General features: G+C 37.3%; 1 protein-coding gene across 2 annotated transcripts in view; it reads left to right on the top strand.

Moving 5' to 3' along the window:
• Positions 1-15,027, top strand: part of CENPI (centromere protein I) — a 61,121-nt gene that overhangs the window by 22,380 nt on the left and 23,714 nt on the right. For both annotated transcript variants that reach the window (XM_021695369.1, XM_021695442.1), the window contains exons 10-16: positions 16-136; positions 1,254-1,345; positions 3,228-3,345; positions 3,436-3,500; positions 8,675-8,769; positions 13,160-13,295; positions 14,391-14,515. In XM_021695369.1, the coding sequence (XP_021551044.1) occupies positions 16-136; positions 1,254-1,345; positions 3,228-3,345; positions 3,436-3,500; positions 8,675-8,769; positions 13,160-13,295; positions 14,391-14,515 (752 nt within the window). The remainder of the gene's footprint in view (positions 1-15; positions 137-1,253; positions 1,346-3,227; positions 3,346-3,435; positions 3,501-8,674; positions 8,770-13,159; positions 13,296-14,390; positions 14,516-15,027) is intronic.

The raw sequence follows: 15,027 nt of genomic DNA, 5'->3' as shown, positions 1-15,027 counted from the left end.
GATATCTCTTTGCAGCTGCCTTCCCAGATGGGTGCAGTGTTGAACAACTCTCTGTTACTTCACTATATTAACTGTGTCAAAGACGAGTCTATCTTACTGAGACTCTATCACTGGTTGAGTCAAACATTACAAGAAGGTAAAAATTGTTACTTAAAAGCATTAGGTGAATGAGGAAGGAACAAGATAGTTCATATCTTTTGTAAGGGTGACAAATTCTAAATAGGAGGAGCCTTCATATGCCATAACTGTTTCTCTGATGATCATATATTCAGAGCCGGTATGCTTCCCTTGTTGTAATTTTAGAAGACAGTAAGAAAGGAGGTGTGTTAAGGAAACATTGCTGGATGGCCACCTAAACTCACTGGGTGGCTCCATTTTGATGACCATCAGTCCAAAGCCTCTTCATCTATGTATGTCCAGAAACTTGCTGTTCAGGCCCCAGAATCATCAGATTAATGCTAACCACACTCAGAGAAGACTAATATATAAGTCAGAATATCAACTTACTATTTCATAATAAAAGTAATTCTTTTTGGTGACCAAAATGTTCATGTCTGCCAACAATAGTATCTCCTCTCTGCTATCAGTATAGATGGGAGCCAAATTAGTCATTAGAAGATTTCTTAATTACAGAATTGAAGGAAAGAGCAGTAAGGGAGTTTTCATCCAGGCCATAGTAAATAAAGCCTGATCATTTCATTCCTCCAAGGGGGTCAGTTTTTCTAGAGATCATATTTCTGTTGACCAGATTGTTTCTTTCTTGGGTAAGCAACTCCTAACTCTTCAAGTATTTAAAGTTGGTTTTAGTTGGTTCCAGGCTAACTCTCCTTTTCCTGCTCAGTTTTTCTTTAGATAGGATATGATATAATTAGATTACTACTTACTATAGTTCTACCACTCTGAGATTATCCCCAGCTCACCCTAGTTGAAGTTTGGGGTGTTCTTAAACTTTTAATTCATACATGTATAGTCTCTTGGACTACTATGTGACTTAAGCTAATCACATTTATTATATGTCAATTTTACTAGTTTATTTTTTCACTATAAGCTTTCCCTATATCATTAAGTTCTTGAGGATCATTTCACTATCACTTCCACATACATGTTACAGTCTGCAGTGCAAGTTGGTTAGGGTATATAAGACTGATTACTTGTTTGTATTTGTCATGTCACTTTAGAGTAGTGGTAATTATGTTTTGTATAGTTTTTATTGTCATGTACCCATATACTTATGTTTAATATTTCTGCTTCAGAGTGTATTTGGTACAAGATGAATAATTATGAACATGGAAAAGAATTTACCAACTTCCTGGACACTATCATCAGGGCAGAGTGCTTCTTACAAGTAAGATTCCACTTTCTTCATATACGCTCCACCACTTCTTACTAAAATTTATTTCGATACCCATTGAATATCTTTTCTTTAGTGCTCGGCATCATTTGTAAATAGTATTTGCTCAATTCAAAACTTGTTATAAATAGAGTTGAGTTGAATTGACGTTTATCTCTGTACTGTTGGATTTGAGGAAAGAATTTGTTAAATTATGCAAATAAGAGAGAAAGGCCTGTAAGAGAACAAACTGAAGATGTAATTGAATGCATTCAACTAATTGAATTAGCTGCTAACATAGATCTCATAGGGTTACTGTGTTCTCATAATCAACAAATATTTTTTAATGTTCTAGCCAATTAATTATTTGGCATACGTAAGTAACCCTAGTTGTACTTTAAGCTGCAGCTCAGTTATCAGCACCATCAGGAAGCCTATACTCATCACCCTCATCTGGTTTAGATGTTTGTTTTATATGCTTCTTTAGTTCACTGTGTTTACCTGTATCATGGCACTTTCAGATCTGTTTTTCCACATATTATGAGCTCCCAGCTGGTGGGAACCATGTCTAACTTTTCTTCATGTACAAGTATTTAGCTTGGTACCTGGTACAAAAGAGATGCACAATGTGTTGACTAAATCTTAAGGATTTGATGTGAAACCATTGAATTGGAAGTTGGATGTGGATTATGGTGGTGAGGATAAAGGGATACATTTCGGTTGACTTTTAGGTTTCCTGCTTGGGAGGTAAGAAAGGGGATGTAGAAGGAACAGGCTTAGAAGGAAAGAAATCTGACTTGTTTTTTGAAGATTTTATTTATTTATTTGAGAGAGAGAACATGAGCAGGGGGACGGGCAGGGGACAAGCAGACTCCCCTCTGAGTCGGGAGCCCAATACAGGGGACTCAGTCCTAGGACTCTGGGATCATGACGAGAGCCAAAGTCAGACGCTTAGCCGACTGAGCCACCTAGGCGCCCCAGAAATTTGACTTAAAAGATGCTTGTGGGATATCTAAAAGGTCATATCCAGTAGTTAGGTAATGAGTCTAGAGCTGAGGAATGAGATTTGAGCTAGAGATATAGCTTTAGGACTCCTCATGATATAGGTGGTGGTTTTAGCTATGTTATAGATGAGATTGTCCAGATAATTCATGTCATGAGAAGAAAGTCTAGGATGGAGTCCTGGTGCATGCCATTATTTACACAGGGGAAAAAAAAAAGGAAAGCTCTGGATCTTCGGTGAAAGCATAAGCAGTCTACACACTCAAGTGTTCCTTCAGATGGAGCTGCCCAGAGTTTGGATTTGGTCTATGGCCTCTAGAGAAATTATAGCCCTATTATAACATTGTATACATTTTTTAAAAGATTTCATTTATTTATTTGCAAGAGAGTGAGTTGAGCAGGGGGAGGAGCAGAGGGAGAGGGACAAGCAGACTCCCCTCTGAGTGCAGAGCCCTACACAGGGCTTGATCCCATGATCCTGAGATCATGACCTAAGCCGAAATCAAGAGTTGGACACTTAACTGACTGAGCCACCCAGGCGCCCAAACATTGTATACATTTTATGGACTGCGGAAGAGACTGCATATATTCCAGAGTAGTACAATTTCATTTATCTTTAAAAATATTCCATTACTTGACTTTTTACCTTCTTTCCACTTGATATTTTATGGTATTTGAGAAGTATGTTGATGAAGGTGGTAATGTGTCTAAACATTAATTATCTGGTCCTTTTTATGAGGAACTCTGGCACCTAACCCAAGGCTTTTATTATACTGATGACAAAAAATTTAGTCTAAGAGTAAAACAACTATAGCACAGAATAAACTGGTTGTTTAGAGAGTAGTTATGGACTGAGGAGTTTCTTATGAGTTTTTACTGTTGACTTTTGTTATAGGAGGGGTTTTATTCCTGTGAAACATTCCTGTACAAGAGCCTTCCTCTCTGGGATGGCTTCTGTTGTCGATCACAGTTCCTTCAACTTGTGAGCTGGATTCCTTTTAGTAGCTTCTCTGGTATGTATCATGAAAATTTGGGGTCCTTTAATTCAGTGTAATATTAATTAAAATAATCTTGAATAATCTCTCTTTTTTTTTAATTCCTAGAGCTGAAACCACTTCTTTTTGACCATCTAGCACAGCTCTTCTTTACATCAACCATTTATTTCAAGGTAAAAAAAAACTGTCTTGCTTAGACTGAATAGGAAGTATTGTTTTATGGCCAGCGGTACATGATTCCAAACCCATACTGAAGCGGTGGTTTTCCAGCAGGATTCCCTTGGACCTGGACTTGAGGTGCTGCATTACTCAGATCAAAGTTAATGCATAGAATATTCTGTTTTAAAGATTTTGTTGCGTACAATTTTTCTGAACTGTTCCACTTGTAGCAGATGACAAAGTGAATGAACAGGTGGCAAATTAGTGTTAATAAAAACAAAGTGGGAAATGCTTAACCATACATAGATTGTTGTGTTTGATATTTTTATAGATAGACTTATTTTACAAATATTTATTGAGAACCTACCATGTACTAGATGCCCTTTTTTTTTATTCTTATGTTAATCCCCATACATTACATCATTAGTTTTAGATGAAGTGTTCCATGATTCATTGTTTGTGCATAACACCCAGTGCTCCATGCAGAATGTGCCCTCCTCAATACCCACCACCAGGCTAACCCATCCTCCCACCCCCCTCCCCTCTAGAACCCTGTTTGTTTTTCAGAGTCCATCGTCTCTCATGGTTCGTCTACCCCTCCAATTTCCCCCGCATCATTCTTCCCCTCCCGCTACCTTCTTCTTCTTCTTCTTTTTTTTTTTTTTTTTACTAGATGCCCTTCTTAACACTGGGAATACAATAATGGCCAAAGCAAACAAAACCCCTTTGACATTCATATTGTATATTTAGAACATACTCATTTTCTGCTAAAAAATTGTTCCAACCTTATATGATAAAATTAAAATGTGTTACTATTTTGGGGTATTCCCCAAAAAGACCACTGTGGTTTCCAAGAGTTTTACCCAAGTGAGTTTGAGAACCACTTTGTATAGAATGGTTATTCCTATTTCAGAAGAATGACGATAAAAGCAGTGTTTCTTTTGTAACGTTGTTTTCCCCTTAAATCACTTACTGTTGGCCACGTTTACAGGAAAATGTTTTGTCCTGGTTAGTGTTTGTCATATTCAAATGGCACTTTATTAATTACCTGTCACAATAACTTGGATTTGAGGTTTATTTATATTATTTGTACTTACTACCTGACCAATATCATCATTCACGTGACAGTACATACCACTTCGCCCAGCTAATGCATTTTTAGGGACTTCATTTTGCAGCCCTTTGTGATTTTCTTCCTATCTTATAATTGGGTTATTTTTTATCTTTTCTCTTATTCCACCAATCTAGAGAGCTGTTTATCTATAAATACTAGGTTGAACCATACGAAATTGCCATTTTTATAGGTCAAAGATGTTTGATCAATGGCAATTTCATATGGTCTAACCTAATAAGTATGCATACATTTATACACACATACATATATTTATATTTGAGAATGGGAGTCTGCAGAGAAAAAGGGATACAGGAAAGGAAACAGTTGGTGGGCCAAGGACAGAACTCGGGAATACTCAGTATTCTTAGCTAAAAAGGTGAGTCTGTTTTCCCTTCCTTTTCCTAATGTCCTCCATGCTATTCCTTATGTTCCACATATAAGTGAAACCATATGATAATTGACATTCTCTGTTTGACTTATTTCACTTAGCATAATCCCCTCCAGTTCCATCCATGTCGATGCAAATGGTGGGTATTCATCCTTTCTGATGGCTGGGTAATAATCCATTGTATATATGGACCACATCTTCTTTATCCGTTCGTCTGTTGAAGGGCATCTCGGCTCCTTCCACAGTTTGGCTATTATGGACATTGCTGCTATGAACGTTGGGGTGCATAGGGCCCTTCTTTTCACTACATCTGTATCTTTGGGGTAAATACCCAGTAGTGCAATTGCTGGGTCATAGGGTAAAATGAAGGGGGGGAAATCAGAGGGGGAGATGAACCATGAGAGACTATGGACTCCGGGAAACAAACTGAGGGTTTCAGAGGGGAGGGTGATGGGGGGATGGGTTAGCCCAGTGATGGGTATTAAGGAGGGCATGTATTACGAGGAGCACTGGGTGTTATATGCAAACAATGAATCATGGAACACTGCATCAAAAACTAATGAAGTACTGTATGGTGACTAACAACATAATAAAAAAAAATAACTCAAATACAATCTCAAAAAATAAAATAAAATAAAAAGATGAGTCTGTGAAAGAACCTTCTCAAGAGGTATGAAAAGAACCAGAAGAACAACAGTGCCAAAGAAACAAAGGGAATACAGGATATCAAGAAGTAGTGAAGGAATAATGTTGCCATATATCCCAGGAAGATCCAGAAAGATAAGGACCAAAGAGTTTCTTTTGAAACTGATAATACAGAAGTTTCGTGCTACTTTTGTGAGCAGTTTCAGTGAAATGTGGGGGTAGAACCAGATTTCTTTTTTCTTAAAGGGAGAGTCATTTTGATTTTATATTTACCGTCTCAAAGAAGAGACTTATATTCATGTATGCAGTGGGAAGCAAGGGCAGTGCTTACCTCCAGATGTTGAAGTGGGATATGGAAATGTATTCAGAGGAAACATTGTCCTTGGGTGGTGAGGGAAAGCCAGGATCTGACTATAATAAGACAGAAAGCATACTCTGAAGAATATTGAAGGTGGTATAGGTTTAGAATACCATGGAATAGAAGTTCTGGAAACTCTAATTGAAAGATTTGGGAAAGATGAGATTGATGAAAGGGGGAAACAAGCACAGAAAATATAGTATAAGAAAGGATAAGTGACCAAAGGGTCTTTCATTTTGGGAGGTGGCTAAGGATAACAGCAATGTGACATGTAGTAGAATTAGCTAAAGATTCAGTTAATGAGGCTTTTATTATTATTATTATTGTATTAAATTTATGTGGGGGGGGAGCAGAGGAAGAGGGAGAGAGAGAATCTTAAGCACACTCTACGCTGTGTACAGAGCCCAATGTGGGGCTCTATCTCATGACCCTGAGATCATGACCTGAGCCGAAATCAAGAGTCAGATGCTCAACTGAATGAGCCACCCAGGTACCCCAGTTTATGAGGCTTTTAAAAGGCAAAAGATTATATGATCTGAAGAGAAACCAGAGTATAGTTTTATGAGTTTTTAAATAAATTATTATTACTTTAGCTATTGTATAGCTTGATTATCCAGTTTAATATAATAAATAGTATTTTTAAAAGTCTATTAAAATATTTTCACATTTTCAGTGCTTTTGTTTGTGCTTGCCAGTTATGTCTATCAGCAAACAACTTTTTTCACTGAAGAATTTGAACTGAGAAAATTCCACAAATCTACTGTAACAATGCTGTTTTCATTGTGGCGTGTTAATTTTCTAATTTCTTTCCACATTGATTTATGTTTCCTGTATAATTACAAAAACAGTGGACATAAATTTAAAAACCAGAATACAAAATTCGTCAAATATAGTCAGATATCTAGTCATAGTCCGTAGATGTTATACCAGAATTAATTTTTTTTCTATTATTTCTCATTTGTTTCTTTGTAGGAATAGATAACTATATCGATCATCTTCATAGTACAGATTTCTTTATTCTGTCAGCATACATTTCCAGGAATAAAGTTACTGGATGAAAGGAAGGAGTTTGACCATTTTTTATGACCTTGTTACATGCTGTTATTCCTTTGCCATACATAGTTCTTTGAGGGCAGATAGATATAATGGATAGAGTACTTAAATAACAAGGGTCTGGCAGCCATGGAGAGAGAATTGGGGTTTGGGAGATGAGACTAGAGTAAAGAAGACTGACTAGGAGGATAAAGTAATCTCAGAGATGTGAAGGCCTGGGCTAAGGTAGTTATAGTGGGATTGGAAGGAGATGGAAAAGTTGGACATTTGAAAAAAAAAATGATAGGATTTGGTGATGAAGTAATGCATGAAGGACACTAGATGCCTTTACGATTTCTAGCTTGGTATAGTAAAGGAAGCAGGGATATTTTGTCTGGAGGACTAAGATTTTGTGGGTCCCTTCAAGTAATTGATGGATTGTCCCATGGAAAGAGCAGAAGCCTGTCTGACTTTAGGAGGCAAGATTAGATATAGGGCAGTATCTTTTTACAGGTAGAGCAAACTAAAAATGAAATAAATGACCTTGGGACATAGTATATTTCCTTAGTATATTTCTTGGTGTTAGAATAGGTTAGGCATAGGCTTAATGACTATATCTACTGGGGATATTTATGTAGAGAAGTTTCATATGTAGGGTAGATCTGTGCTTCTCAACATTTTTTTTAACCCACATTCCTCTCATAAACAAAAGTCTCATTACTTTAATGTGGTGACTGGGTGGATTAGAATAGGTGAGTGGGAAATAAAAGGATTTAAGTTTTCTGAATATGACAGTAATACTGACTACCTTTTCAAATGTTCAAATCCTTGACTGACACTAAAATAGAACATTGTTTTAGGTGATTCCAAGGTCACTTTCAACTTGAACATATTTATAACCTGAATTCAAGGTGTCAGTTTCTTTAAAAAGTATTAATTGAACTGTTCTATGAAGTGAGCATCCTATCACTGGAGATACTCAAATAGTATCTAGGCCATTATTTGTTAAGGATATGTAACAAAGGTTTCCTATATTAGGTTTTGGGATGATATGGAGAGCTTTCAAATTTATAGATTTATCCTCATGAATGCTCTGGGCACATCTCCGTCAAGACTGTATTTGTATGTAAATGAGGCCCTGAGAAATCAAGGCAAAGCCTGAGAAAGGAAAGACTAGAATTGTTTGTTTTCCAGTTACAGAAGATGAGATAAATTTTATGACTGTCAAAAAGGGAGTAAATTATAGTTGTGACACAAGGTGAAAAGGATAGGCAACTCATTTCCATAGCAACTTCAAAGGATCTCTGAGGGGAGACAGGAAGGAGTGGGTGATACTGTATTTGGAGATGTAATATATGTTATAAATGAATGTAATTTAGAGAAACGAGAGTCTGTTCCTGGGCTGATAAGCTGGGGGCAGTCTTGTAGAGAAAATGGCAAAATAAACTTGTACTCACATTCATCTGTCTCTTGGAGACTGATCAGGCTAGAGTAGCAGCTATTGGGCTCTGATGCAGAACCCAAGAGCTGGATGCAGTCATCTCCACGGTCCCTTCCACCTCTAAGCCTCTGGTTTAATTTGTTAGTTCTCAACACTAAAGTGTGTCTGAATGATTTTATGAATGATTTTTGTTTTGTTTTGCCTTCTCAGTGTAGTGTTCTCCAGAGTCTGAAAGAACTACTGCAGAATTGGCTGTTGTGGCTTTCTGCAGACATCCACATGAAACCTGTGATGAACAGTCCTCTGTGAGTTCTCATACAACACTCCACAAGAGATGATCTGTACAAAAATGTTTGCATATAGAATTTAATAGTGTGGCATGAGACCTTATTGTAAATGCTTAGTCATAGTTTTCTAAAAATTTTTTTGTTACTTTTCGTTTCTCCCTACAATCCTGTGAGGAAGGGTAGTTCTTCCAGTTCAGTTCTGTAAATCAGCAAACCCTAAGCCTCTAAGTGACTTGCAAGAGTTACTGTAGCAAAACATTGGGGAGGTGACATTAGAACTTACATCTTTGGCTTCCGTTCAGTTTAGCTCACTTTATAAAACATGTTCTTACTTAAATGTAAAGTCAGTCTGATAATGGCTAGGAAAATCTGTAACTTTGCTGTACAGTTTTGTGGGGGTTTTTTTGTTTCTTTGGTGTCTTTTGATTATATACATTAATCAGTCAATTAATTGACTATATACATTATTTTCACTTTGGAATAAAGAAAGAGCCCCAGATTTCCATTATGTTGATTATTATTAAAGATTTGCTTTGACTCTTTCTACTAAAATCTTTTGTTTCTTCTATATTATCAGCCACATTATTCTTTAACATTAATTTTTAAAAATGTTTTGTTGTAGAAAATTGCAAATATAATCAAAAGTACAGAAAATAGGGGGATTCTCTCTCTCTCTGCCCCTGCCCCTGCTCATGCTCTCTTTCTAAAATAAATAAATATAATATTTTATTTTTTTAAAGATTATATTTATTTTTGCGAGAGAGAGCGAGCGGGGACGGGGGAGAGGTGGGTGGAAAGAGGGAGAAGCAGACTTCCCGCCCAGCAGGGAGCCCAATGCGGGACTCAATCCCCAGGACCCTGGGATCATGACCTGAGCTGAAGGCAGAGACTTAACCGACTGAGCCACCCAGACACCCCAAATAAAATCTTTAAAAAAAAAGTATAGAAAATGGTACAATGTTGCCCCTGTATATGCATCATCTAACTTCAGCAGTTACCAGGTCATGATTAATTTTTTTTTTAAGATTTTATTTATTTATTTATTTGAGAGAGAGAGAGCATGCACACGCACAAGCTGGGGGACGGCCAGAGGGAGAGGGAGCAGGGAGCCTGACTCGGGGCATGATCCCGGACCCCAAGATTATGACCTGAGCTGAAGTCAGATGTTTAACTTGAGCCACCCAGGTGCTCCTAATTTTTTTTAATCTCTAACACTCCTCACTTTCTTCTTCCTTTGTTCTAGATTTTCTTAAGCAAAAAGCAAAACCCAGACATCATTTCAGCTGTATAACCAGTATAACACCAAATGAATTAATAGCTTCATTTTATCACCATTTAAAAACATTTTTTTTAAAGATTTTATTTATTTATTTGAGAGAGAGAGATGAGCGAGAGCACGAGCAGGGGAAAGACCAGAGGGAGAGGGAGAAGCAGACTCCCCGCCGAGCAGGGAGCCCAGTGCGGGACTTGATCCCAGGACCCTAGGATCACAACCTGAGCTGAAGGCAGACACTTAACCAATTGAGCTAACCAGGTGCCCTAAAAACATTTTTAATTGAAATACAGTTGATGTGCAATATTTTATTAGTGTACAACATAGTGATTTGACAATTCTGTATATTGCACAGTACTGACCATGATAAATGTGGTTACCATTTATCACCCAAGTTACTGCTATATTATTGACTATATTCCCTATGCTGTACTTTTCAACCCTGTGACTTATTCTATAACTGGAAGTTATTATACCTCCTAATCCCTAATCCCCTTCACCTGTTTTGCCCCCACCCCCACCTCCATCTCTTCTGGCAGCCATCAGTTTGTTCTCTGTATTTATGAGTCTGTTTCTGGTTTTTTGTTTCTTTATTCACTTGTTTTGTTTTTCCACATATAAGTGACATATGGTATTTGTCTTTCTGTGTCTGTCTTATAAAGAACCAATAGTTCTTAATATCTTTAAATATCTAATCAGCATTCAAATTCCCTATATTATCAGTCATAGTCTTACTTTATAAGTATAAGGATCCCTTAGCTTCAGTTGCACGTAGTTAGTGGTTAGCTTGGTTAGATTAGCTCCTACTTTTCTATGTGTTATCCTTTTAGTGATCTCTTACTTTGAGAGGAGCATGGTGAATAGAAGCTTTTTGGGAGTTGCCTGGAAATTGTTTTTAGTTCTTCATATTCGTTATTGCAGTGTGTCCATAGATCATGTATGTCTGGTTACTTTTAGAAGGAAATGGAGCATTATGAGTAATGAAAGCATCTTGTAAGGCTGTGCTTCTCAAAGTCAGGTCCCTGGACCAGTAGCATCAGCATCACCGGGAACTTGTTAGAGATGCAAAGTCACAGGCCTTAACCTAGACCTACTGAAGTAAATTCTGGTAATCTATGTTTTAACAAAAGCTCTCATGATTTTGGTGCTAGCTAAAGTTTGAGAACCACGATCATAAATTAAATGTTTAGCCTCTTCAAACATCCCAATTCTATTAAGGATAGTATGTTTGAGTTTATAATCTTCGGGCAATTTGCAATGTAAGTCTTAAGGCACCCCGATATAGGAGCTGTACAATTTCTGTATTTCCAAAAATCCTAGGAGCCTTTTTAAATTAGTGTCCTAAATTTTGGGAGGGCATTTATTTATTTTTATTTAAATTCAATTAATTAACATGTATGTTAATTAGTTTCAGAGGTAGAGTTCAGTGATTCATCAGCCTTATATAGTACCCAGTGCTCATAACATCATGGGAGGGCATTTTAAAAGGAGCTTTGTTGGGTGTCTGGGTGGTTCAGTCTGTTGAGCATCTGCCTTCGGCTCGGGTCATGATCCAGGAGTCCCGGGATTGAGTCACGCATTGGTCTCCCTGCTTGGTGGGGACTCTGCTTCTCCCTCTGCCCCTCACTCCACTTGTGCTCTCTCTCTCTCATTCTCTCTCTCTCTCTCACTATCTTGCTCGCTCTTGCTCTCTCAAATAAAATTTTTAAAAAATCTTTAAAAAAATAAAAACTTTGTTTTCTAAAATTTTTAAGCAAATGGACATAAATGTAGATAACTTTAATGTCATAATACCATTTGGCATTTTTTAATACAGGGGTTTTTTGGGGTGCAAAATGGTGGTTTTATTACAGCACGGGGACAGGACCAGGGGGCAGAAAGAGCTGCTATCTATAATACAGTTCTTAGGTTCTCAGTAACTCCTTTTATTTTGGAGATACGGATGTAACGCCATGTCCCTCTCATGACCATATGCCACATGACTGTCAAAGAGGGACTAAATTGTAGTTGTAGATCACAAGGAGAGAAGGGTAGGAAACCGTTCTCAGAAGTGGTTCTTCATTGGGCATTTTTGGTTGGTGCAGTGAATGGGAAGAGTGTGCTACCATTATTTAGTAGGTGGGAGCCAAGGATGGTAAACGTATTACTGTGGGTGGGGAGTAGGAGGCAATCCTGAATAGGGAATTGTTTCATCCAAAATGCCTCTGGTGTCCTGTGGAGAAAGACTTCAGAGGATGCTGTTCTGAGCCGTCATCACTGTTCACATTATTTCAGACACATTTGCCTGGTGCTGCCAAAAATCATAGTTAATACATAGTTTGCAAATGGCCAGCTGACTATATGGATGCCCACCTATGTGAATGGTCTCCTAATCTTTCCCTGCTCACTCTGGCACTGAGCCATCACGGTGGTGGGTCGTGGTAGAGTCATCATTTCTCTGGCTCTAAGAGTATATATGCTGTTCTTTATTTCTTGTGCATAACCACTGTTGGCTACCTAGATCAGAGGGTAAAGCTATGAAATCACATATCTAGGTCTTTTCCTAATCCACTCAACAGTGGATTGAAGGACAGGGGTGAGTAGATGGATGAATTGAACCAGTTATACCCATGTGTGATTTAAAGAGACACAGTTCATTGATTTGGGAAGAATATGAAATATCCACATTTGGTTTTTAGTGGAAGATAGAAAGATGCCAAAAATTTTTCTAATTTAGTGTTAGGATTGAATTGAATTTCAGTTAAAGTGAAAATATTTTTAATAGCATTTCAGCTCAGGAATTCAGGTAAAACTGGGTCTTGATTTGTATACTCAGAAACTAATTTGCTAAATGCTGTGGTTCCTGGACATTGGTAATATTATCTAAAGTCTTTCTGGAGCATAATCCTTTATTTCTCTGGTATTTAGTAGAGTGGTTGCTGAGGATGTTCTGTGAATTGATCTTAATGATTCTCTGGAGACTGTGTAGTTTTATGGTTAATCACTGTGGTTTAAAAAAAAGTCAATTATACATTGGAGCACTGATCGTTTTCTGAAATCCTCAGCAAATTTTTGCTATGTATTATTTACCTCTAGCTTGGAAATTGTGAAAACGTTTGCTAATGTGTATCCGAATGTCACGATTTCTTATTGCAGAGAGACAACTTTAGGTGGATCCATGAACTCTGTGTCTGAACTGATTCAGTACGTGGGGCGGCTGTCCACTACTGCAATGCGCTTGGAAAACAACAGTACTTTCTTACTGCACTTTATTTTGGATTTCTATGAGAAGGTAGTACACATCCCATTTTTTTCTATTTAGATTTTTGTGATGGCTATCTGCTTTACTGCTCTATTATTTAAATTTTATGTACAACTCTTAGTTGGGTTTTGACCTTATTAGCATAGTTAAAATAAGCTACTTATTTTGAAGTTAATGATCATATTCTCACCTGAATAACTGACTTTCATAAAGTGGATAAACAAGTGCATTTTGTGAAGGTTCAGGAACTGCTTCAGTGGACATTCCTTGGAAGAATGCTGACCCTAGACAGAGTCTGTCTCTAGCATCACTTTTTGCTCATTCATTGTACATCCCAGACCCCTGGCAAAAAAAAAAAAAAAAAAAACTGTTGTTTCTTCAGCTCTCCACTTCCACCTTTCAACCACCTTGTTTCTCATAGTACCTATAATTCTGGTCTTCTTTGATTTTTTTTTTAAAGATTTTATTTATTTATTTGAGACAGAGAGAATGAGAGAGAGAGAGCACATGAGAGGGGGGAGGGTCAGAGGGAGAAGCAAGCTCCTTGCTGAGCAGGGAGCCTGATGCGGGACTCGATCCAGGGACTCCAGGATCATGACCTGAGCCGAAGGCAGTCGCTTAACCAACTGAGCCACTCAGGCGCCCTCTTTGATTGTTTTATAAACTATTTGATGTGGACAGAACTATTATCCTAGAAGTACCCACTAATCTCAGTTTTCCTGGCTTCCTCCCTGCACTACTTGTCTTGTGTTATATATTTACGCAGAAACATGCTCCTTTGTTTTCCAGGTTGACAGCTAACTAATATGATAAATCAGTATTAATGGGACTTAAGGTGAAAGAAGTGCTCCCTTCCCCTTTCTTCCCAACTTGAAGATCTCTTCCCAGAAAAAAATAGAATATTTTAGTAATGACCTTGTAGAAATAATCCTCTATGGCAAGTGTGATGTTTAGTGAGGTACATTTTTAAGCAGGCTTGTGGCTACCTATTCTATTTATGAATTAGGCAGGCCCAAATTTTATGTTCTGTTATTGCTTATTCTCTATTGCTAATTCTTTGTGTGAACTTGGTTGAGGGCATCTGGGGAATAATCTATATACTGATGTTATCATTCTTCCCAAAAGGTGTGTGACATATATATAAATTACAACCTTCCATTAGTGGTGTTGTTTCCTCTGGGGATCTTCTATTCTGCTCTTCTCAGCCTAGATTCCAGTATCCTGAACCAGCTATGTTATATCATGCACAGGTACAAAGCATTTGTATTTTATAAATGAACACATCATACTTCTATCTTTGTTTTTCAACTGTACAATAAATTATAATTTATAAATACACTATAATAAACTTATTGTATATAATATAATAAAATATTAAATACAATAAGGAACTATTTCCATTTTCTGCCAGAACCTATGGAAGTAAGAAACATGTCTTTCTTTTGGTAATGACCTTCCAATATGGGGCTATTTTAACTGTGTTTTTGAGATATCACTGTGGGGGATATGGATTTTAAAAATTCATAGTTAATGGGAATAAAAGGCACAGCATAGGGAATATAGTCAGTGATATTGTAATAGCATTGTATGGTAACAGATGATAGCCACAGTGAGTGGTGAGCATAGTATAATGTATAGACTGTCAAATCACTGTGCTGTACACTTGAAACTAATGTAACATTGTATATCAGCTACACTCATTTTTAAAAATTAAAAAATATTCATAGTTAAAGAATCTTGTGCAGTGGTACTGATGCACTCA

This window comes from Neomonachus schauinslandi, chromosome X (genome assembly GCF_002201575.2).
Source record: "Neomonachus schauinslandi chromosome X, ASM220157v2, whole genome shotgun sequence".
Lineage (NCBI taxonomy): Eukaryota > Metazoa > Chordata > Mammalia > Carnivora > Phocidae > Neomonachus > Neomonachus schauinslandi.
This window is presented reverse-complemented; position numbering and strand designations above follow the sequence as displayed.